The following is a 24,464-nucleotide window of genomic DNA, read 5'->3' on the forward strand; positions in this document are numbered from 1 at the left end:
TCCTTGCTCTTCCCGGCACCAACGCCTCTGCAGCGTATATTTTCAATTATAAATTCATTATGAACAGAGAAAGGAATAAACTGGACATCAAAACACTGAAGCATGCCTGACAATAAAGATACATTTTATCGACTTGACATGTGTACAGTTTTGCCAGAAAATTCCTAAAGACAAAAAATTACTTCAATAACTGCATGATTCAAGCAAGTACTCATACACGAGCACCCAGAGCGATTAAAAATGAAGCAGAAACATGTCTATAATGTGGTTTTTTTTATTTATCTATATCAATATATCAAGTTTCTTTGGTCAATACTTTGTTTCAGTGTTTTATATTTTACTACACCAATGCAAGGAAATGAATGCAAGTTTTTCCCTTTTATTTTGCTCATTTTAGAGATGAAGAGTAGTGTACTTTCACTTTTGAAATTTATCATCTTTAATAATGACAGAGTTCGTGCACTATTACATTCATAATAAGGCAAAACAATTGTAATTAACCAGAGTCCAATAAGGTGTGATGTCTGTACGTTTCTAAAGATCTCCCGAACTATTTATTTTATTTCTAGAAATTCCTATTAACATTTCAAAGATATGCAAAATTTCAAGCAAGCTTATGCTCAAAGCCTCACAGTCATCACAAAATGTACCGAGTTCGAATCTTGACTATACGTAATCTTTATATGAAGTTTGAAACACACGGTATTCACCTTTCTGAATAAATCACAATAATTATATTTATTAAATTAGCAAGTAATTATTAGTTAAACGTACTTATTAGTGTTTTCAAATGATTAAATATAATGTTTCCTTGTTAATTATTCAATCATTATTTTTGTATATATGTGTAATTATGTACACTCATGTCCAAAATTATTGTCACATGTTTATAAATATGTTGTTGTAGGAATATAATTTGATAACGAATTCGCCCGGTATTTCTTATAATGTAATCTCGTAGTATGTGTATAATCGGCTAAGACATGTATGTGCCAAATTTCATGTCAAAAGACCAGTAAATAAGAACAATAAAACCAAAAAAGAACTTGCTTGTTCATTTAGTAACATTTTGTCTTACTTTCTTAATTTTACACATAGTATCAGTATTAAAGGTACCCTGCAAAATCATTATCAAATTATATTCTTACAAGAAAACAGTTATAGATATGTGACAATCAATTTGGACATGAGTGTACACACAAAATTAGTAACATTAAATTATGAGTTAGGTTTATTAAATAAATTACGAACTTTAATGTAACAACAAAATCTAAAGAAAAATAAAAGGCAGTGAGTGATATAACACGCAAGAACACGGAAGATGAACAAAATATTACTTAGTAATTTAGGAAAATAAGTAAGGAAAAAAAGACATCAAGACAATTTCTAATTAGTTAGAAACACTAGCAAATAAATACGTATATATATATTTTCTTGTTGGTTTTAGATTGCTTTAACAAATCATTCAAAATGTTGTTAATTAAACATGGTTTCCGCGAAAGAAAACTTTTTTTTATTAGATATATATTTTTTTTACTTTTTTTTATTTTGGGACCAAAAGCATAAAGTTACATTATCAAATCACTGAGTTGCAGTTTAATTAAAAGTGTTTCCCCTCTCCTCCCTTCTCCTTATTCACCTTCCCCTTTCCCCGCTTCTTTCTTTCTCTATTTCCTTCTTTTGCTCTTTCTTTTAGCTTCATCTTTCATTGATGTTTCTTTCTCAACACTTACACACACACACACACACACATATATATATATATATATATATTTAATTATATCTCAGAAATAAAAAGAAAAAATAAACAAAAAATCATGCTAACAGCGTAACTACTTGTAAATCTGAAAAAGTAAAGGAGGAAATGAAGATAAGAAATTCTAGTCTTTTTTCATGCACTTTTTTATTTTTCAAAACCGTATTTACAGAGAAAATTTTGCTCAAAGAAATAATAATAAATTGTGAAAGAAAACTGATATCTAGTAATTTTACTTTAGAAAAAATACTGTTGGAGTCAAAACGTAAGCAATGTATATCGCTTAAAGATAAGAGCAAAGCTTTAACAAACCTAGTATAATATAGACTGGATAAAGAAACCCCAAGAGGAGGCTAGAATTGGTACAGCTAGTATGGATTAAGATCTTCTATTAACACATAGGTCATCAACACTGTACGTTACATATCATGGAACATCCTCCCACAAACTATTGTTTGCTGATGATTTAAAACAATCTATTGCAATATCTCCACGAAATTAGATGCTATTTCTCTGCAAAGTGATTAAATGTTATTTTCCAATGTGTGAATCAAATTGTTGCTGAATATTCTTCTTCTTCTTGTTCACCTCAGCCATAAGTTAGTGGGCAACATGGAAATTTTAAACTTTTCTTCTCCCTTGGGAGAACTGTTTTATATTTTGATAAGGTCATTTCTTCGTAACTGCATCTAGATATTCTATCCTTGGTCTTCCTCTTAATGGTTTTCTTTCCCTCTATCAATACGGCAATCCAATCGGAGTGCCAAATAAGATAGAGCAAGTATGTTGTTTATTCTTTTTCCTATTATCTTCATGATCTGTCGTCCTTCATTAGCTTACTTTAATATGTCTTCATTCCTTTTCCTTTTAGTCCATGATATGCTCAGCATTCTGCACCAATACCACATTTCAAATGCTTCCATCTTGGATATCTCAGCTTTTCTCAATGTCCACGTCTCTGATCCGTCAAGTGCCACACTCCATACCAAGGTCTGAATGATCGTTTTCAAACTTCGACGACCCATTTCTTGACGTTAGCAGTCCTCTTTTCCTATCGAATGCTTGCTTAGCCTGCGCTATTCTGGAACTTACATCTTTTTCACTTCTTCCGTCCAAGAATATTAGGCGTCCTAAATAGGGGAACGACTTAACGTGTTCGATTTTCTCTCCTTCTAGCCATACGTTTGCCTCTTCCTGGCCTGCTCTTGTGCACTTTATCACTTCGGCTTTCTTCTTATTTATCTTCATTTTGCATGTTTTTTTTCCAGTTGGTCTTTCAAGTTTGAAAGTGCTTCCTGTAGGTCCTTTTCGCTCTCAGCTATTAGTGCTGTCGTGCCGAAAACCTGGCCATTTACTTTTACGCTTTTCTCGTTTTTATCAAAGAATTCCTTCATAGCCTCTTTTATATAGATATTAAACAGGAGAGATGAATATTTAAAAAAAATGCAAAATAGCATCACACAGCAGAAAAATGAACTATGTACACAATGTACGCCAATTGAGAGAGTGAATTATGTAACTGATCTTGGAGTCACTCTACAATCAAACCTTTTCTCCAATATTCATATCAACAAAGTAGTTAGTGAGGCATTTAGGACCCTTGGCTTTGTGATTAGATTAGAAAGTGATTTTTTAAACATGAAACTCCTCAAAACACTATACACTGCCTGTGTTAGGTCTAAGGTGGAATATGCAGCAATAATATAGGGTTCTGATAGTAAGAAATATGTAATAAAAATCGAAATATTCAAAACAAATTTGTGCCCTTTTTGACATATAAACAAGGGTATATCCAAAATTTGAGCAATACGAAGATCTTCGAAGCAAATATCCATTACAATCACTTGAAAGCAGGAGATTTCATTTCATTTTATCTTACATAAAATAATTCATAGTGCACAATAATTCATAGTGCATTCATAGTGCAGTAATTCATAGATTCAAAATATTTGTGATTAGAAATCAAACTTTACGTCTCACAAAGAGCAACGAGACCGCATAATGGCATATTCCATCTCTCAGCGCAAAAGACTAATGCATTGGATGTATTGCATGTCAGAAAAATGTGTTTATTGTATAATAAGTTGTCAAAAGAGCACCCAGAGAGAGACATTTTTAGTTATAAACAAAATTTTCCTTTTAAATAAATGAGCTGTATGTATTTTATAGTATAAAACATGTATTTCGTTATCGTATTACTATATTATTATATGTCTATTTTAAAATGTATTATCATACAATGGTGGAAAACTGTAATTAGTCATTTGCCTATTGTTTTCCGATATAAATAAATAAACTACGAATTTTCCAAATCAGGCGAACGATATTGCCACGAAATCGTCCTGCCACGACTAATGTATGTCAGTATTTCGCGATTGAGATTTGTATTTGTTTATATTTGTATCTTGTATTATAGCTTAGCGACCTGTTCAGCAACGAGGCTATATGAGACGTGCACTTACAGCTTAATGTGGGATCCAGATCACATGAACTCCTAACAGGAACAAACCAGGGTCTCCTGTATCAAAGGTGGGTACGCTAACCATAAAGCCATGAGGGAACTCTGCTACTGAGATAAGCAGTAACTCCATGATGACAGTATCGTAAAACAGATCTAATTTGTAATTTCTAAAAGGAAAACAAAATAAATCAGAAAAGAGTAAAAAGGAAATAATCAAGAAACGCGATTATTCTAAATTTAATTTTACATTGCATAGAAACGATTACTTTTCGTGTCTCATGCAATTAGCTTTCAATCGTTCAACATTAGCCGGAAGCAAACATGTAGATAGAGCAGGAAATAGAAAAAAAACATACAATGAAACTGCAGACATAAGATGGAGACACATTGAAGAGAACGTTCTCATCACAAGCATTTGATTTGCTGAGATAGGGACGCCAGATCCTTCGAACAACGCCAAGCGAAGTTACAAATAGAAGCAACAACTTGTAACACTAAGCTTTTTACCTCGATATTTCAACCGCGCAACATCTCTGTGTGCGAGATACTTCGATTTGTCTTATTTTGTTATTAAAGCATATACGAATCTGAAGAAGAAAATACCTAAAATGAGAAAAGGACTGTCATAGACTTTTAGGGTATTTCAGAACCTTAGGAGACACCCTCGTGGTCCTCCCAAAAGAGGGAAAGTCGCCGAAAACTTCGCCCATACAGAAAAGAAGGAAGAGATGGTTGCCTTGCAGTCAACGATGCTGGAGTCCAGATTCCTAATTGGTCGTCGCCCAGAGTTGATCTCCAAACAATTTAGATGCTTAATGGACTAAAGACCTTCCCACCTCATTTTTCGGACTAAGACAAGTGTCACTTAACAACCTTCAGGAACTATGTATTAGTGAAGTGCTAGTGTGAGTGTTAATACAGACTACAACAAACTGGAATGGATGGAACCAAATCCGTAAGTAGTACTCATTTATTGGCAAATCCGAGTCAGTTGCAGTTTCTATTACATATACTCTCCGTTCTGCTCTCATATCTGAATGTTTCCAATCCAACACCAACCCAAAATTTTATCGGGAATTAAATTTCAAATTAGACTCGTTTTAGGAAACAAAGGCACTCGCATTAAAGCCTCACACATTGCCTTTGCTGTGAATGAATGTTTCCTTCATACTCGCACATTTCCTCCTCGAAAACTGTGTACCTTTCATTCACCCAAAATGCTCTCCCTAATAATATAAGAATGAAGATACGTTCTAGGTTGCAGGTACGGAAACCTCATCTAGACAAGAACGTTCAATGTGCGCTGTGCCCTGAGACCAGGTAAAACTCAGGAGCATATGCACACAACGGTATGATGATATCCCATCTTACTTTAAAAAAATGAAACCTGCACCCAAATCTTGACAGAACTGTGGTCTTAGATAATTCTTCAGCACGTTTAGCTTTGATATGCCAATGCTAGTTGGCTCAGCAAAAACAAAGAGTTGTAAGTTTTATTAACTTTTGAGGCACAAAACGCATTTACCTTCGGTGCGTCCCGTACATTTTCGATCACCTGATGTGAATTATGCTTACCCTATACCCGAACATTATGATATTGCAATGACAATTACTGCTAGGAATGTAATATCAACCACTCAAGCAATAATTTCATACTAAAGATTTCTGAGCTGTGCCACATCTAGTTGATTTCTGTGGACTACGTAGAAATGTCTGCCGCATTTGTTCAACCATCTCTTCAGAAACTGCAGATATACCTTGACTCATGTGCTACACAGCTGGTGTAAATAAAACGATTCTAGAATGCAGTGACAATCTATCTTTAAGATGAATCTTTGTGATAACGCACCCTATAGTTTGTCTGAACTACTGAAGCTGGTTCAGATTCATGATACTACAAACACTCTCTGTACGCTCTGTACCCAGTGAAACGCCACGATAACTGATGCAGTACTCAGCAGATTCACAGATACACACGCCATCCAGTAATGGCATCTAAAACTCACAAACTACGAGTGATATAGAACTTAACGGTATGCTGGGTTCAGTTCTGTATGAAGCATTTATATAATAGACTTTCTTCACAATTAACGGTTACTTTTATAAACCTAACATATAGACATGTTGTATAACCCTGCCACCGACCAACTCGGTCATCTTCAGTAAGGGCCAGATCCAAATTGGCTCACGCAACTCTATCGTGAAGACATTCAAATGAGAATGAAGTTAAAACAGCTTGAATATGATCGGGAAATGTCACATTTCAGTATACATTCACAAAAACTTGCAGAAAGAAGATTACAACACAAAACTGCATTCTATTCACTACTTTGCAACCATGCACTTCCTCTATTTTTGCACCAGGCTGCAAATTAGCATACCGGAATTCACACTCTCTTATAAGCTACACTAGTGTTCCCTCACTTAATACAGCTTTACATACTTTCATTGACTGCAAGTCATACGAAGTAGAACACTAAGAACTACTATGGTTACGAAAGATAAACCAGAATACCAAGCTCCATGAGAAAGCCGATGTTCTCCTCCTTACCATTCCAGCAAATTTCAACGTAGCTTCTGGAATCACGATCAGGACTACGAATATCTTACAGTTAATGAAATCGGACAGCAAAGTCGTAAGTGCTGCAGCAGTTATAAGAATATCACGCCCGTAACGTAGGAACATCACTATATATAAAATGGTCCATTTAACGGCCATTAATGCCTCGTACCCTCAACATAACCAACCAGTCTGCAAACTCATAGAGTTCCAACATAGAAACAAGTACTTTTAATGCTCTGCACTTCATGGTGCAAATCAACTAACGCTAAGATGTAAAATACTGTATACTTACTATATTTTGCAAAACTTCATCTCTAATACGTTCGTGGCGGGGAAGAGATTTACGGAACGGACATCGTAATCACTTGACCTCAACCTTATTAGCTCTGCTGGACGGGAATTTTAAAATTTGAAGTAAATAATTAAAAATCCGGAATTTAGACTATCCCTGGAAAAGGATAACTATTACTTTGGGTTCTCAGATGCTGAACGCAATATGATGAAACGCTTGAGGAGGTTTGTAGAACAGTTATTTCTAGGTGACGACTGTTCTGTGACGTCACAATCTGTTATTCTTCTTCTCAGTAAACTAAACGGAGAGGAAAAGGAGCTGACAAGTAACTGAAGTTGATAATAAAACAGTGGCCGCAGGCGGACAAGAACATCGACGTTATAGTTGATGGTTACGCAGGCTTACTATTTGTTGATCCATAACTGTACGTGAACTACCAAAACTTACTTATTCTCCCGCCATATCCCCTTCCTTTCTTTGTTCATTGTGTTTCTCTCTGCTTTTCGCAAATTGCAAAATCGAGCTTTTACGTCATACAGCGGCTAATTGTAAATGACTGATGTAGAGAACGGTGAAAGACTAAGGTTCGAAATATAGTATAAGTGATATGCAAACGTTTTGGGGGAAGGGACCAAAGAAAAAGAAAGAAAAATTTAGGCGGGACAATATAATGTATTAAAAACAACAATGCTGCATTTCACAAAATTCTTGTAACCCTTATGATTGAAATGTGATCATTAATCTAAACATAAAAAGGGTGAAAAGAAAAACATAATCCATAACTATTATTAATTTTTCAATTCAGATTAGAAATTACCGTGAGCCGCATAGAGCCTTTCAGGGGGTTGCTTCAGACCTGCGAGCTATAGTTTATCCGTCACTACTGTAAACTGATATATTTTAATTTTTGATACCTTTTCGTGGCCAAGTGTTTATTAGGATTATGCTATAAACCTTATAAGACTGTTATGTTAGTATATACGTACGTGCATCGCGTGTTACCCTTGAAGAAAGTGATATATATATATATATATATATATATATATATATATATATATATATTGCAAAGATTGCTAGGGTGATCGTCTCGATCGAGTTCGTTAATGGGGACAATCCGTTAACATCTTCATGGGGAACGGGAGACCCGGGTTCGATTCCCGGCGGGAGCTCATGTGGTTCGTATTCCACGTTAATCAGTAGGTCCACGTCTCATATAGCCTCGCTGCTGAACGGGACGTTAAACTCAAAAATCAACTCAACTCTTCATGGGTAACGGTGTTTATATCTCGTTTAAAATCCATAACATCCTTAGCGTATATGCAACCTGTAGAGTAGCAAAGAAAGGCTGGTTGCCTATAATAAAGGGTATGTATTAGTTTTTCTTACTGCAGTGTACATTAAACATTTATTAGAAATCTGCTACTGAGCCTTAAAAGTTGGTAATGTTAGTACATCCGCCCGTCCGTTACTCCACAAGACAATTCTTGAACAAAAGCAAATTTATTTATTTTTACAATATGGAATAACTCCATTAAAATCTTCACGGGCAACAGTGACTATCTAAATTCTATTCATTCTTTTAAAAAATGTTATTTTCGCGCAACACTTATACACAAACTTCAAAATATTTAAGAGTTACGTGTCACATAAAGACTTAAGAAATATATTTAGTTATTTTCAAGCCTTATCATAAAGGAAAGCATATTCATTCATAAATATACGTTTCGGGTGATAGTCTTTACTGTCTTTAGCTGAGTTTGTTTTGTATGTATCTGTTTCTGGGTTCGAGTCCAGATGGGGGATTCCTGCAAATGAAATGTAAGGTTTAGTCTCATGGTTATGCCGGTTAAGCTAAAGGAGATGATGATGAGAAATGTATGAAATGGTGGAATGAAGAACGTGGAAGGAAACGGGAGATTCCAAGAAAACTCACGCACATGGTGTTTGTCCACCACAAAGCTCACTTGGTGTGAGGTGGGATCGAACCAAGGACCCCATGCACTAGAGGTGAACGCTCTACCACTGAGCCACCGTGACCCTGGGAGATTCTTGCGTATGATACAAACCCAAGTAGTAATTCGGATCTCAGTTTAAAAAGCAAGTCCCTGTTCGTGTAATCTCAGTGCTGAAAAGGGCTATTATAACTCAAATCAACCAGTGTTTAATTATGGGGCAAAATCATTTCAAGAAAATTTTATAGTGTTATAGTATAGCTTCTGCTATTAGTATTTAATGAGACTGAATTGAGTGCTGCTTAAGATGATGGAGAAGGAAATAAAGTAGATTGCAAGAACGATTTGAAGCAATACGTGTATTCAAAAAGCTTAGAAGACAAAGAAGGGAATTAAGAAGTGCAGTAGATGGTATCTAAAAACGTATGTTTATTTGCTTCTATCACGTTTTATGAAGCATTTAAAAGAAAATCTATGATTCATCTTTATCAAATGTTCTCATGTTCGAACACTAGGAACATGCACAGAAGATGCTGAGGGGTTTGGGAAAAGGGGGAAAGACAGATACGTAGTAGAGAAGCTTTTAGTTTTCACCCAGGTTTATCGATTAGTCTTCAACGTTTTACGATTTTAACACCGAAATTTCTCTGTCTCTTTTCTCTCTTAAATCTTTCCCGTAACCATACAAAACTTACTCCCACCCTACTCTCAAAATTCTCTTCCACCGCCTCCCACTCGCTATTCCTCTCAAAGAACACAGAAGGGAAGGGGAAGAGGAATATACACATACACAAACGCTACGATATAACTTTCCGTGTACCATTGCAATCAAGAGAAATGAATAGATCCCTTCCGTGATATCAATCAATTTTGACAACCATATACACGATAACCCATTACGTAAAATTTGCCTTTTCTGTTTGACCGACAAATGAGTCTAAAAGAAGACGAGAAAAGGAAGAAGAAGAAAAAGAAGAAAGTAGATACAAATGAAGCAAGTACTCAGCAAAAAGTCGAAAAAGAAGAACTGGGGGAAAGGGATCACATGCAGTGACGAAAAAATCAAGGAAAATGGGAAAACGAGATCATCACTCTTAAAATACTTTGACATTATGAACTTTTATAGATACAAATTAACTAATCTATCTAACATACTTGGCATTTCATTTATACGTAAAGTTATAACGTAAGAAATTTTAATATACTTTTTTTTCTTCGTACTGTTTCATGTATTTAACACTATTAATAAACCTGTAGTTTATTTAATATTCGATAAATAATGCTCATTATAAAAGAGAAGTTCTCAGTCCATGAGTAATGTTAATTCTTAATATTTAACAGTCTCCGCTCCACTCAGGTCGCTGCCTGTCTGCCTTTATTTAAAAATGAATAGCGATAATGCGCAATATAAACGTACTTTGCTCTTTATCATTAAAACGAAGGCCATATTAAATGTAAATAAGGTTGTAATTACTTATGTAATATCCACAAATATTTACTGTATGTCAACAACAACATAAGTAACATGAACACAGTATATAAAACTACAGACAGTTGTTATCGTTTACTATTAGAACAGTGCAATATTTAACAACCTTTATCACCAACCCACATGAAGCATTACTATTATTTAGTACTACATGTAAATAATTAGACTTTTTAATTATGCACAATGCTAAAATATAGCATACAGCAAAGACTTTGGGAAACAACTAGTTTTATTTAATAGCTGTTTTTTTTTTTAAAAAAAAAACAAAATTGAATTAACACTAGGACGAAAACAGATTACTAAGCAAGATAAACCCAGACTATATTCAACTTCACAAATCTGAATGTAATGTGAAGCCTGTTACACATGTAAACATGAGTAATTGATTGATTAGCCTCCATAACGAACTAGTAAAATTTACTTTTAAAAATCTTAACTTACTTTACATGTAACCTACTTATTTAAAATGTTACTGTGTTCCGAAACTTTGCAGAACAACCTCTGTGCAGTCATAGAACCATAATCATGCTAAAGGGTGTATGGTTGCCTATAAGTATGCTACTTTACCGTATGTTTACCAACAGATCCTAAAGAAATTTATATGAAACCACAAGGAAAGTATACTCTTTCAAACAAAGACAGAAACATCAAATCGGTGCACCTAATATCGAAAGTGTGCATGAACATGTCCAGAACACACATAAAAATGGGTTGAATTGACATTATCTTTTTGCTTTCTGAAGTCGGTTGCAATATTCAAATCTCGAATCAATCTATATGAACTCAATATACCATACATTACTACACACATATGTTATACAACATACCAATAATATACCGAACGTCTACATTACCCGTTCCAACTGGATCCTTATGCAGACACGAACAATGGCAATATTTTCAACCATGACAATAGTCATATTAGCAAATGTTGAAACAAATTAATCTCTATGTATACACCAACCTTCGCTAACGCATTTACTCCGTATGGACGCATGCCTGCGCTACTGACGCACTCCGACATGGATTAGATACAACACTAGCTTGTAATGACCATCTAACACAAGTTCGAGGGTATGTTTCGCACAATTTCATCGAGTATGCTTTATCTGTAAAGGTGTAACAACGATATCTATGGCAAAACACTTCTATTTTCGATGCGCATGAAGATGTAATGTAGCGTGTAAGCAAAGTTAATCCAAAAATATTGTTGAACTAACATTCCTATCAAATTGTTGGCGTATTAGGGTCAAGCGGCAGTTTCATTTAGGCTAATGGAAACATTCAGACATTGGTTGTTAAACGTGATTTAACTGTGGTTCTAGTTTCGTTATAATTACGATTTAAAAAAAAAATCAAAACAATTCTAGACTACAACACTAATTTAAAAAATTAATTCTTCTGAAGAATTTCAGCTTTGATTGATTGAATCAAATACCATGGACAGTGTAACTAACTATTCTACTGAAATACTGTCATTGGTAAGAAGTAATGTTAAAAATTTAAGAGTTATCTGATACCACTTAATATAAATGAAGTTAATTTAAATTTTTAGAAGCATTTTCAGCCAATGGTTAGGCGAAAGATTACCGGAAAGATCCTACCAATATAAATAGGGACTGTGTGTCAACAAATGAACGTTTTCAACAATATTTATGTTTCTCCATGTCAGTTTTATTTCAGATTGTATTCATACATAAATGCCTTTTTTGTTTCCTCTCTTGTATATTATTTTCAGTTTTTGGTTTCAAAATATTTAATTTTATTTTTTACTTAAGTAGCGTATTCTTTTTTATGTTGTTGAAATACCTTTCTTTTGTAATTGTTAATATTTTCTACGTATTGCTGTTGTTTAAAAAAAAACAATGTATGCACGTGGTAAAGTGATCAGAGAAGGCTACAGATCCTTAATTTCGCCACGTAAAAGAAGTCATAAATGAATAAAATATGCGGGAAAGACACTAGCGTCAAAGTTGTCGGTGAACGCACCGTACAATTGCCCGTTACTTTAAGTGCCTATTTTAAACGTTCTACAGTTTCCTTTCCTTTTGATTTCGTCAAGCTAAATGACTCATTCCTTCCATGAGAAAAAAGGGTAACAATAAACCTGAACGAAATATTCATAGTTAAACACCCTTCGGCTATGACCTGCAAGATAAAAAGAGAAATGATAAGTGTTAAAATAATGGTAAAATAATTAGTCTAATCAGAAACGATAAAAAAAGCATAATTTCCTTGAAAACTAAAGTAACAAAATGTTCGTATAACGTAATTATGTATGACCTACATATACAGCGATTCGGCAAATCACAGATAGATGTATTGAGTCATTTTTGCTGCTACAGTCAAATCTCAGAAGAAATAACGCATTTTATAGTAAAAACCGTTTTATCGATCATCATCAAAAGCGCTTACATATAACCAAACATGTCACACATCCTTTAAGTATGGATGATTGAGAAAGTACGGTATAGTTTAAATAACTTCTTGGGTTATAAAGGCTGAATGCACCGTGTTACCCACTGGAAACTAAATACACTGTGAATTCAGCCCGTATGACCCGAGAAGTTATTTAAACTATACCGTACTTTCTCAATCATCCATACTTAAAGGATGTGTGACATGTTTGGTTATATGTAAGCGCTTTTGATGATGATCGATAAAACGGTTTTTACTATAAAATGCGTTATTTCTTCTGAGATTTGACTGTAGCAGCAAAAATGACTCAATACATCTATCTGTGATTTGCCGAATCGCTGTACTCTCTACCTATTTAAAGATTCACACTTAAAGGATGTGTAACATGTTTAGTTATATGTAAAGCACACTGGAAACTGGTAATTAATACCAATCCATTATATAGCTTTCATTTTTATAGTAATTATAGTTTCCGTTTCGAGGTCATTTTTGAGACATTTTGTCGGTTTCCAGCTTTTAGACTTGAGCAACATCAATTAAAATTTAGCAATAAACTAAACAAGTTATTCATTATCTTCGTACCAACTTGGTACATATTTGTCAAGTTGTTCTGAGATATAAAAGTTTACAGACCAAGACAAGCTGTAAGATTGTTGTGGTTGGCCGCGGAATCCACCAAACATAAAAGGCCCAAAAAGTTATCCCGAAATCTCAACAAGGTGAAGTTGAAGTATTCCACCTGCAAATGAGTTTCTCAGTTCACACGAAGATAAATCAACTGACTATAATTTCAAGAAGAAGAAAAAGTCGCAACAAGACAAGCAAAAATATTACTTCTGGATAAGTCCTACTTTTAACAACTCTTCCTGAAACACATTCACTGGAAATCAAACTGTGAAAGACCTCAGGAGATTATTGACTTTTGGAAATTTGCATTTATTATGTGCGCTAAAATAAAAACATGCGTAAAACATAGCAATTGAAAAAAAATCTATTATAGAACTCACTTACCTTGATAGACGACAGCCAGAAGATTTCCCTTGCTTTCCGGATCAGCCCAAGCGCCAACAATAGAAACTTCGAGGTTTTTCGGTATAGAACGCGTGACAGGCACGTATGAATAAGTCTTTATACTAGTGACATTATTATAAACGACTGTCTCAAGACGCGTTAAACCAACACGAAACCATCGATTCCAGTTCACTTGATAAAAATAACTTCTTTCACTAGATACAAGCGGAAAGTGTGATGCATTTAGATCTGCTGCTGAAACTTTGTGAGGTATGGTTACTCTCCCGTTCGGAAATCTAACTCGAACTTGCTGTGAAACAGCTCCCACGACCACGACAAACATTGGTGAAGTGATTCGACCTCGGGTCTTTATAATGATTGGTTGAATCCAAAACATATCCACAAATTCCACCTTTTCTTCAACATAAACTTTCTGCTTCAGCGCTTCAACTGTGCGACTAACTTCATTCCACACTGTCACCCTAACCGAGAACTGACCACACTCTGAGAAGGTATTCGTAGCACAAGAAACTTTTGTTGCAGACGTAGTGACATTTGTGGTTGGTACACTCGACAGGGACATCTTCAAACAGGCAAAGCAAGAGGAACCGAATTCCCACTTGTATTGGAGATGGGAACCCGAATGAGATAAAGCCATGACAGGTAAAGAATCACCAACACCAAGGAAGATGGAAGTAGATGTCACCTTAATAGTATTTGAAATAATAGATGTGTTGTGAGAGTGTTGCAAACTACATGTTCCTTCGTTGTTCAAGATTATAGACACGTTTTGCACGGGATCTTGTACCATGATATTTTTCACATGGGTAACAGAACTAAGTGAATTTTTTACACTCACAGAAATAGTATATTTTTTAGCAGTTGTAAACATCATTTGTGCTTGACAGATATTACTACCCTTTTGTGACAATAGAAACAGGCCACCTTGCCTAGAATTACAGCTAGGAGCAACAACTTCATAATATAACCTGTCACCTCTTTTGATACGCCAAGTAATTTCCGTTTGTTCAAAGCACCACTTACTACAATTCGACAGAAAGGTTATCGCAGCTGCAAATTTATTTGACTTTTTCACTTCTACAAACATTGGTCCATTGATTATAACAGATTTTAACGTAGGATAAACTCGTATAATGTTACTGGCAACCACTGATGAATTTTCTTTGGTTGTTTGAAACTTTGAAGTTATTTTATAAAGTCCAGGTTGGTCATATACGTGATCAGTCTCGACAACTGCTAGACAATTAAATTCACTAAAATTGGACAGAGATGTCACTTGTTTCTCAGTATTGTCTCCAAAATCAAAGTAGTGGGTAATAGTTGCATCTGGATTTAATGTAGTAACTGATGATACAATTGAAATATTGCTTCCAGCAGAGACGATAAAATTTGTGTGGTTCTTCACCAATAACTTTGGATTGGCAAGCAAATCATCAGAGGCTACCTGTAATAGAAAAAAATAAGGAATTAAGTCTACAGTGACACATTACAACTATTACAGGCATACTAAAAAGTGATCCAATAGCACCACTACCTAATCATGACACAATAAATTACAATTTCACAAATAGTTTTCAGAATTTCTATCGCTTAAAGATCTCACTGCCGCTAAGGTTATTCACGACAGGGATGGCGTGGGTCAATGGAAATTTGACTTACTGATCTACCACCAACCGTGACTCACTCTGACCCATCACCCACCAAAACCTATCGTCATCAACTCTGACCCATGATACAAGCTCTCCTCTGCACTGACTAAAGAGTTTACACTTGTAGTAGAACTAGGCTTTGAAATTATCACAAATAGCAGTTTAAATTTCTACAGTCAATCGCTCAAGCACTGCTCTGTTACAATATCGGTGGATCTTACCTTTACGATATAAAATGGTAAAATGTTTGTAATGGGCCATATTACGATGAATTTCAATTTAAATATCATATAAAAGTATCTCCTTGCTGAATTACAAATACTTTTCAGTGCAAAATAGGATGAAATTTGGAAGTCTTAAATCAAGGTGAAGTAGACCAACGTAAAGGGGAAAAAAGTGTAAAATTCGACTGTGTCTCGAAAGCCAAGTAGTAAGTTATATTGCTGTTATTACAATTACAAATATCAATATCGAAAAGTGTCTGAATTTTTTTTCCAATTAGATATACTCAGCTCAGGTAAGCGAATAGATCCAGATGGAAAAGGAAGAAAAATGAAGATCTTCAAAGTAAAACGTAGACAAATCCACCAGTGTTCGGAGGATGCCGCCTACAATGCACTGAGCAGAGAGGGTTGGTGAATCTGAGTGGGTGGGTTATGGGTCGCAGTGTGTCACGTCCTGTTGACCCAATGACCTACTCCATCTCTGGTTCACGAGACAAGACTTGAGGCTGTCTCGCCTCAAAATGGTGTCGTGAAAGTGATATCATATCTCGGAAGAGTTACTGGAAGTGTTACTATTGGAAGAGCTGTCTAGTGTTGTACCTCATCACGAAAATTCTGTCTTGCAACTCTAATTGCTGTCGATTTGGGATGATATCGAGAAAAGACACTTCATACAGTCTCAATGTCGTCTCCTTCGACAGACAGCGGTCTCGATCTTGATCTTGTCTCGAGTGAAAAATCGAGTCTCGATCTAAGTCTCGTCTGAATCAATAGATGATGATCTAGATCTCGGTGGACAAATCTCGATATCGTCTCGGTCTCGTCTCGATAGTCTCGAAATAAATTGTGTAAAATAAAAAAGAATGTATAAGTAGTATTTTATAACCTGCCGTTTGTCGGTTTTAATTTCTCACTTCGTTCTTAACTAGGAAATTACTGAAGGCCGCGTACCCTATCATAGCAAAGAAGCTAACACTCGTGCTTCTTGTGTGTGTGTTCACGGATACAAGTCTCAGTGGGAGTATCAAGTTTTGGATAAAACCCAAATAATGATCCGCATTCCACTCGAACAGGAAGTTCTTCGAAGGTATCATATTTTGTTAAGATTAAAAGTATTTTTAAAAAGGAAATCAGTGTCTTTGTGCATCAATTGCTAAAATTCTCTTCTTGATATCTATGAAAATTTTTGCTCTATGAAAATTAGTATTGAAACCGAAAGTAGTAGTAAATTTCAACCACTTCCGGTTTTGACAGATTGTTGCGGAAGGTGACGACACACAGAGACCATTTCTTAACTGTGCACCTACAAGATCTTTTCTTAGAAACAAGCGTATGAAACTCTCATTAATGAGAAATGAAGAAACGTAGATGAGGTTGTATAAAGCCGAAACGAGAAAATATACTATTACTTTCCTTATGAATAAGAATCTCCAAATCTCATTCCTAAGAGAATATTGTCTAGGTGCACAGATAAGAAACGGTTTCTCAAATTTAAGAAATTATTTTTAACAGTGTGTGTTTCCTCGAGACCCTAAATCGATGGCAGAGAACAGTTTGTCGTTATCTATGACCGTTTTTGTTCTAAGGCGGGAAACGTTGTAACTGAAAATGTTTAATTTCAATCGTTCTACCGTTTTTGCTCTTATGCCTGTCAACAAAGAGACAAATGGACCGACGGACAGACGTTCTATAAGAATACAGATTGTTACGTATAACATAGTTGGAAGTCTAAATAATATGTTTTATCTTATACAGGGTGCGGCACGTAAAACCGGCCCGTAAAGTGAACACATAAAATGAAATGTAATGTATTGAATATGATTAACTACAACACATAAATGAAATGTAATGTATTGAACCTGTTGACTCAATCTCCTGGTTGACTTTCGAGGACTTCTTGTCATTATCTCCTCCACCTGCATCTTTAATTCAGGTGTGCAGACAGATGGTCGTCTGTTCCTGGGAGCATTTTGAACCGATCCTGTACGCCGCCATTTTTCAATCAATTCCTGAATGGTGCTTTTTGCTGGCACAGAACGTCCTGGAAATTTCTCCCGAAACAAATTCTTTGTTTTCACAAAAGATCCAGTGAGAATGAACCCTTCAACAATGGCAACACGCTCGGGTATCGAATACGGCATTATCACACACTGACACTCACCCGGCTTAACACAACGAGGCCTGCCTTTTTCTCAACTGGTTTCGACAAGTTTCACTGGCTGCGGCTGCACGTGGCTGCTGCAGGTCACGTAAGTCGACCCGACCTCGACACGCCATCTGTTGGTAGGAAGGTAGATTATTTAAGTGTTGCGAAAAACACAATATACCAGAATATTACGACGGGCCGGTTTTACGTGCCGCACCCTGTATTAAAGAAGGATAAAACACAAACTTTAAAAAAATAGACTACAAAACGTCAAATAGAAAATAGTCATTCTCTTATGTGAAATTAACCTAGTGATTGAGCCTCGTTCTTTAACACATAACACATACACATATTACATATATTGGTAAAAGATATAATCATATTTTTACACTAAAAATGCCATACGTTGTATAACAGATGAGAAGAGGGAAATCTAAAAAAAATACATAAAAAACATTCTTTCCTCTTATCCTCTATATAAAATATATGTATGTTTTGCTTTGGCTTGCAGTAACGTACACATTTTGACGATAAATTTGCAAATAATCCTTTGATCTTTTGTTGTCTATGCATTTCTGAGTGTATGTGTGTGTGTGAATTTTTTTACAAATCCGTTTAGACGGTTTTTACGATGCTGACATTCAAACATTAACGATGATACAGTGATTTATATATATATATATATATATATATATATATATATATATATATATATATATATATATATATATATATATGTGTGTGTGTGTGTGTGTGTGTGTGTGTGTGTCTGTGGAGGAGTTGGGGGAGTGCGTGTGTGTGTGTAAAGAGTAACTCTGGATGAAGTAAATAGGCACAAAAGCACGTATTTTTTCTTCTTTTCAAAATCCTTCATAACCGTTATTTTGTTTTGAGAGTTATCACATAATAACAAACAGAGAAAGCCTTAGAAACTTTTCTGCCCTTGTCCCTTCCCTCCCTTCACCTTGTGTCTCGTTTGTTTATGAATGTTTGTATGTATTTAAATGTGTATATATGTGAGTGAGATTAATGTATGTATTGTCTTCGTAGCTATCCAGCCCCACTGCGCAACTTTTTCGTTATTTTTACTCCATAATGCATGTACGTACGCGCAATGAATCAATACATAAAAAGCATGAAAAATTTGCCCCCTGGGAAATACTTTGTACTGCGACTGTCTCTGCACTGGTTTTTAGCGAATGATGTTGCAGCACTTTTTTTTTAGATTTGATTTTTTTAAAGTTATGTATAACTACCACTAATAATAGTAACACAAGAGCTTCGAGGGATTTTTAAGTCAAATGTCGCTTAGGTGGTGCAGATTATATTCTAGACATAAAATCAGGCGTGGAAGAAAATTAAAAAAAAATAGGGAAGTATCTGGCAAGGGAGTGATAATGAGTTCATCATCTCAATAGAACATAATTTTGTTATCACAATTTAAAAGCTTAAAGGCTGAGTTTGTATAATTTAAGTTGGATTTTTTTTTATTGTTGGTAAATTACAAATAGTATGTGACTATTTGAGTCATTGCTTGGTTAACAGAGGATTTGTTTTTTCATTTTCCCGCAAAATAAAAATTCCCAATTAATCCTGGCAGCAAAATGACAAATATTTTAGGGCAATAAAAAGGAGCACTTTTTATTTTCTCGTAAACTATGCATATGAATTAAACGTCAAACATATTTTGTTCAGTTTTGTATTTATCGACTATATATATATATATATATATATATATATATATATATATATATATATATATATATATATATATATATATAGGGTTGCGCGCAGCCGACTGACATATTTCAAAGTTGAATATTACGCAGACGTGATAGCTTGGACTAGATTGCGGCTTGAGGATGAAAAGTGGATAGGATGCCATTTTAAAATAATAATGCAAGAGTTACACTGGACCTTTAGCGTAATGTCAAGCAGTGTTTGTTTCTTCCACACTTTTTTTGGGGGGGGGAAGGAGAGGACACTTTCCTACCGAAGCTCTGAGAGTGTCCCCGGAGGAGATCAAAATAATACGTCTATAAAATAATAACAATAATAATAAATAGAATAGTATCGTGTGAAAATAATATGTACCACTCCGGATACTAAATATGCCCTGCTAAAACATTTTTTTCTGAAAGAAACACTGATGTTAGATAACAATGAAATGTCTGAAAAATCGCTTCAATGACTGACTTCGTTTCGTAATATAAATACTGTAACATGGTGAGAGAAAATTAGAACTAGAAAATTAGATTTATTCTACAATAACTGTTGTCAATGAGAAAAGTTGTTCTAATTCATCACTCAATGTCTACAGTTGGGTGGTACCTTATAAGTAGATACTAAGAACTCTATTTGTACTATTCAAATATCATTGGTTAATCAAGTTGGAAGAATTATATATTATATTGAACTTTTCCTCCACAAATGATTATTAAATAACTATCTCAAATTTTAGAATGGAATTTTATTTGTTTGATCCATTAGAACTTATCGGAGAATTTACCTTTCGATATTTTGGCATTACACTTTTATTTTTGTTCACTCAAAAGTAGAAAAACTTTAATTTGTGTGGATAATTATTACTCGGCCCTACGCGTGTTTGCTTTAAACCTTACACGTTAGCGCAGTACGGACACAGAAAACACATTGTTCAACGCTTCAATGATATTCATAGTAACTGTTATGGTATTCCTATAAAATTGCATCCTATTCTCTTCCAATCTCCTACCTGTAACCCGCTCCAAGCTATCGCGCCAGCGCACAATATTCAACTTTGACAGGTGTCAGTCGGCTCCGCGCCACCCTGTATTAACTTTGGACAAAATAGTTTAGTAAAACAGAAATTAGAGTTGAAAAGTTAATTAAAATTTTGGGCCATATTTCATTAACCATACTGTCATCTTGTTTGTGTTACAATCAAGAGTTTTGATGATGGTATACTTCGGGATCCACTGCTGAAAGAGACGTTAAACTCAAGTAAAGCAGTTCTCATATAGCATTTTTTAAAGGTTTACAAACATTTGGTTTGTATTGATTTTATTGATTTTCTCGAAAACTACTCATGATTTTTTACACTGACTCATATAATTGTTTTAGCTTAATGGGATAAATTGGTTGGTATAAAATGTGGGCAATCTTTTTCTCGTTAAACACTAATGATACCGTCATAATATATTGTACAATTTATCAATAATCAAGGAAAGTAAATATTTAAATAGTAATCAAATTGAGACGGTATGAGTCAGTAAGGTTGTATTTGTAAATGAAGATTCAAAAAAAAAAATCCTATAATAACTACTATATTGAAGGACACCTAAGACGGGATTTTATTTATTTCCAATTCCACTCCCTAAGTTTAACTGGTGCTAATTTACTGACTGGAAGCCAAATAATGGAATTTGCATGCAGATTAAGAATCTTGATGACACCACATTATTGTTCTTTTCTTTTCTTTTCTTTCTTTCTTTTTTTTTAAACAAAACTGTTTTAAAGAGCACCATTACAGATCAATCTACGTCAACACAATACAAAATCTGTATTTCAGTTTGCGATACAGTTGAATTTGTGACTTTACGATATTACGTCAACCGTTTTACGATACCCAACAAACTTTCTTCAGAGCAACGTATCTATCAATATCTCTCTCTTTTATATATATATATATATATATATATATATATATATATATATATATATATATATATATATATATATATATATATATATATATATATGTGTGTGTGTGTGTGTGTGTGTGTGTGTATGTATTGCATCATTCTGGAAGCAAGCAAAAATATTTTATTATTTGTATTCCTTCTTTTAGTTTAATGTCCCATAATTACAATGAGGAAAAACAAACATATGTGGCGTACGTAAAAACGTAGGTTACATGCGTAATTCCTGTACTTTTTGGACTTAGCATACAACCGTATGTAAAATCCTACAGCTAACGTGTGTTTTATACATACTTCCTATATAAGCATTCCGAATAAACGTACTTTCGGTACTAAAGAAAGAACTGAATACAGCCGGTTAGGATCTCACATACAGATGGACGTATATAACACATAGCCAACATATTTAACTTACGTATACGTATGTAATATACGGAAGACTGTTAAATGTCAGATATCCTGCAGCTCATGATGTAACATCTAAACGGGAAAAAGGCTGTACGTATGTAGCGTATGGATAACGTATGCTCCGTAAATATTTCCGTAGTAAACATAAGGATTCCGTATATTTGTACAACATACCGCTGTCCGGATAACTGATTTTTCTCAGTGTATGCTCCAAGCTGACGATGATGAATGATAATGAACGAAATGGTGGAATGAAGAAAGAGGGACGAAACGGAAGAATCACGAGAGAACCTCGGTGTTTGTCCACTGCGAAACCCAATTTATGAGAGCTGAGATCGAACTAGGGACCTCACGAATCAGTGATGAGATCACAAATTTTGGGCAGACAGATACTTAATGAAAAGAAATCTACAACATTATTAGCGCAAAGATAAAACATACTGTATATTAATTGATATACCTCATTGAGCTGAACAATATGATGAAAGTAAATGTAAATCTTCACGCGTAGTTTGAAGAAAATTGAAAAAAAAGGAATTAATATGGAAACCTAAAAATAAATGCTGTATGATAAGCGCGCCATCTATTAAAATGGAACTCATACTGAAGCATACCTTAATCCAGTTTTTCACTAAAAAGACGACAGCACAGATATGGTTAATGAGATCATGGGCGCCGCCGGGGCTGGGCCCCTTGGCTCCCGGAAAATTCCTTGCACATCCCCAAAATCTGGATAAATTTGCTTGGATCATTTTTTAGGTGTCTAAGAACGAAATGCATATACTTGAATGTCCCATCCGAAAGTTATACAAAAATCGGCCCCACTGAATACATATCATATTATAAATAATACAGAGTCTGGCAAAAAGACTTCTCGTATTTGGAGAGGGAGCTATGTAAGTTGTGGTGTGGACACGGCGGCGGTGTATATATCGATCGATAGCGGTACACATGTAATTTTCAGCAATTGAAATGGCGTGGTGCGGTGAGCATCGTGGGTTTGTTGTGGAGGAGTATATTAGTAATGGTGTTTCTGTGATTACTACTCAGCGAGCATTTCGGATTCAGTACGGACATGCCCGACATGATTCTGTTCCGGATAGGAAAACTATTCAAGTTTGGGTATCAAACTTCAGAGAAACAGGTTCTGCACCGAGAAAAACAATAGCCTATCCGACCTTTTTACGTGCTGAACGCTTTGGAGATTGCTGGATGGACGCTCTCACACGCGCCACATATTCCGACGTTGTTACAGTCCGAGATTGACCAGGCGATTTTTTCTTGGTGCAGAACCTGTTGCTCTCAGATTGATACCCAAACTTAAATATTTTTTTCTAACCTTAACAGAATAATTTCGACCAAGTCCGAACCGAATCCGAAATGCCCGCTGAATAGTAATCACAGGATCACCATTACGAAAATTTCTTCCACAACAAACGCACGATGCTCACCGCGCCACGTTATTGCAATTACTGAAAATGGCACGTATACAGCTATTGATCAATACCCGTCCACCGCCGTATCTCTACCACAACTCACACAGTGACCTCTCCAAATACAAGAGGTCTTTTTGCCGGACTCTATACTTTAATCTTTGTTTAATTATATGTATTGTGTAAAGTAGGCATAAGTGATATATTATATCGAGAAGAATAGAATGATATGATTGACAGTAAGTTTCATTACGAGTTCATAGAAAATCTCATTTTTATGGCGCTAAAAAGAAAGTATGTCTTATATTGCCAATAACGACTGAGAGTTTTAATTTTGGTGGAACAGATTGTTTATTTATGTACTGTATACGTAAAAAAGTAAAATAAAATAAATACTTAAAGACAACATCCTTTCTTTTGAAAAAGTAAAAAGAATCTGTTTTCAATGAAATTGCTTAGAGAATGTTTACCTATGTAATAAAAGAATTATGACGAGAGCTTTCTTATACCGCACAATCACTTGATTTACAAGAGAATTAAAGAATTTATAAATTGATTCTATTACATATAAAAGAGCTCTTGCGCTTATTTTAGTCATGAATAAATAGGATTTTTTAAACAGTAATTACCTTGAATTATCTTTTGCTTTTCAGTACGATTTAATTTACTATTTTTTTTAAAAAAATAAAGAAAGCATGTTTTTTCAAAAGATTTTTATTTATTTTTTAAATGTGTTAGGAAAAGTCGTTAAAATCTGAAATGTTGTATTTGTGGATATTAATCCCTGTGTACTAGATAATCCCGCTTTACTTTTTTTTAAATTTGATTTCAGCATGTCTTTCAGTAGCAAGACAATATTAGACGTGGATCTAAAGCGTAACGCGGGTTTCGAACCACATGAGCTCCCACCGGGAATCGAATCCTGGCCTTCCACACCAACTTGTTTTACTAAAGAATAAAG

At 34.8% G+C, this 24,464-nt stretch overlaps 1 protein-coding gene across 1 annotated transcript in view; it reads right to left on the minus strand.

Moving 5' to 3' along the window:
- Nucleotides 1-24,464, minus strand: part of LOC145671158 (uncharacterized) — a 2,642,835-nt gene that overhangs the window by 1,530,262 nt on the left and 1,088,109 nt on the right. Inside the window, exon 6 of the mRNA XM_081739993.1 lies at nt 13,943-15,407. Coding sequence (XP_081596119.1) covers nt 13,943-15,407 — 1,465 coding nt within the window. The remainder of the gene's footprint in view (nt 1-13,942; nt 15,408-24,464) is intronic.

This window comes from Thermobia domestica, chromosome 15, assembly GCF_964235325.1.
Source record: "Thermobia domestica chromosome 15, izTheDome1.hap1.1, whole genome shotgun sequence".
Classification (NCBI taxonomy): Eukaryota; Metazoa; Arthropoda; class Insecta; order Zygentoma; family Lepismatidae; genus Thermobia; species Thermobia domestica.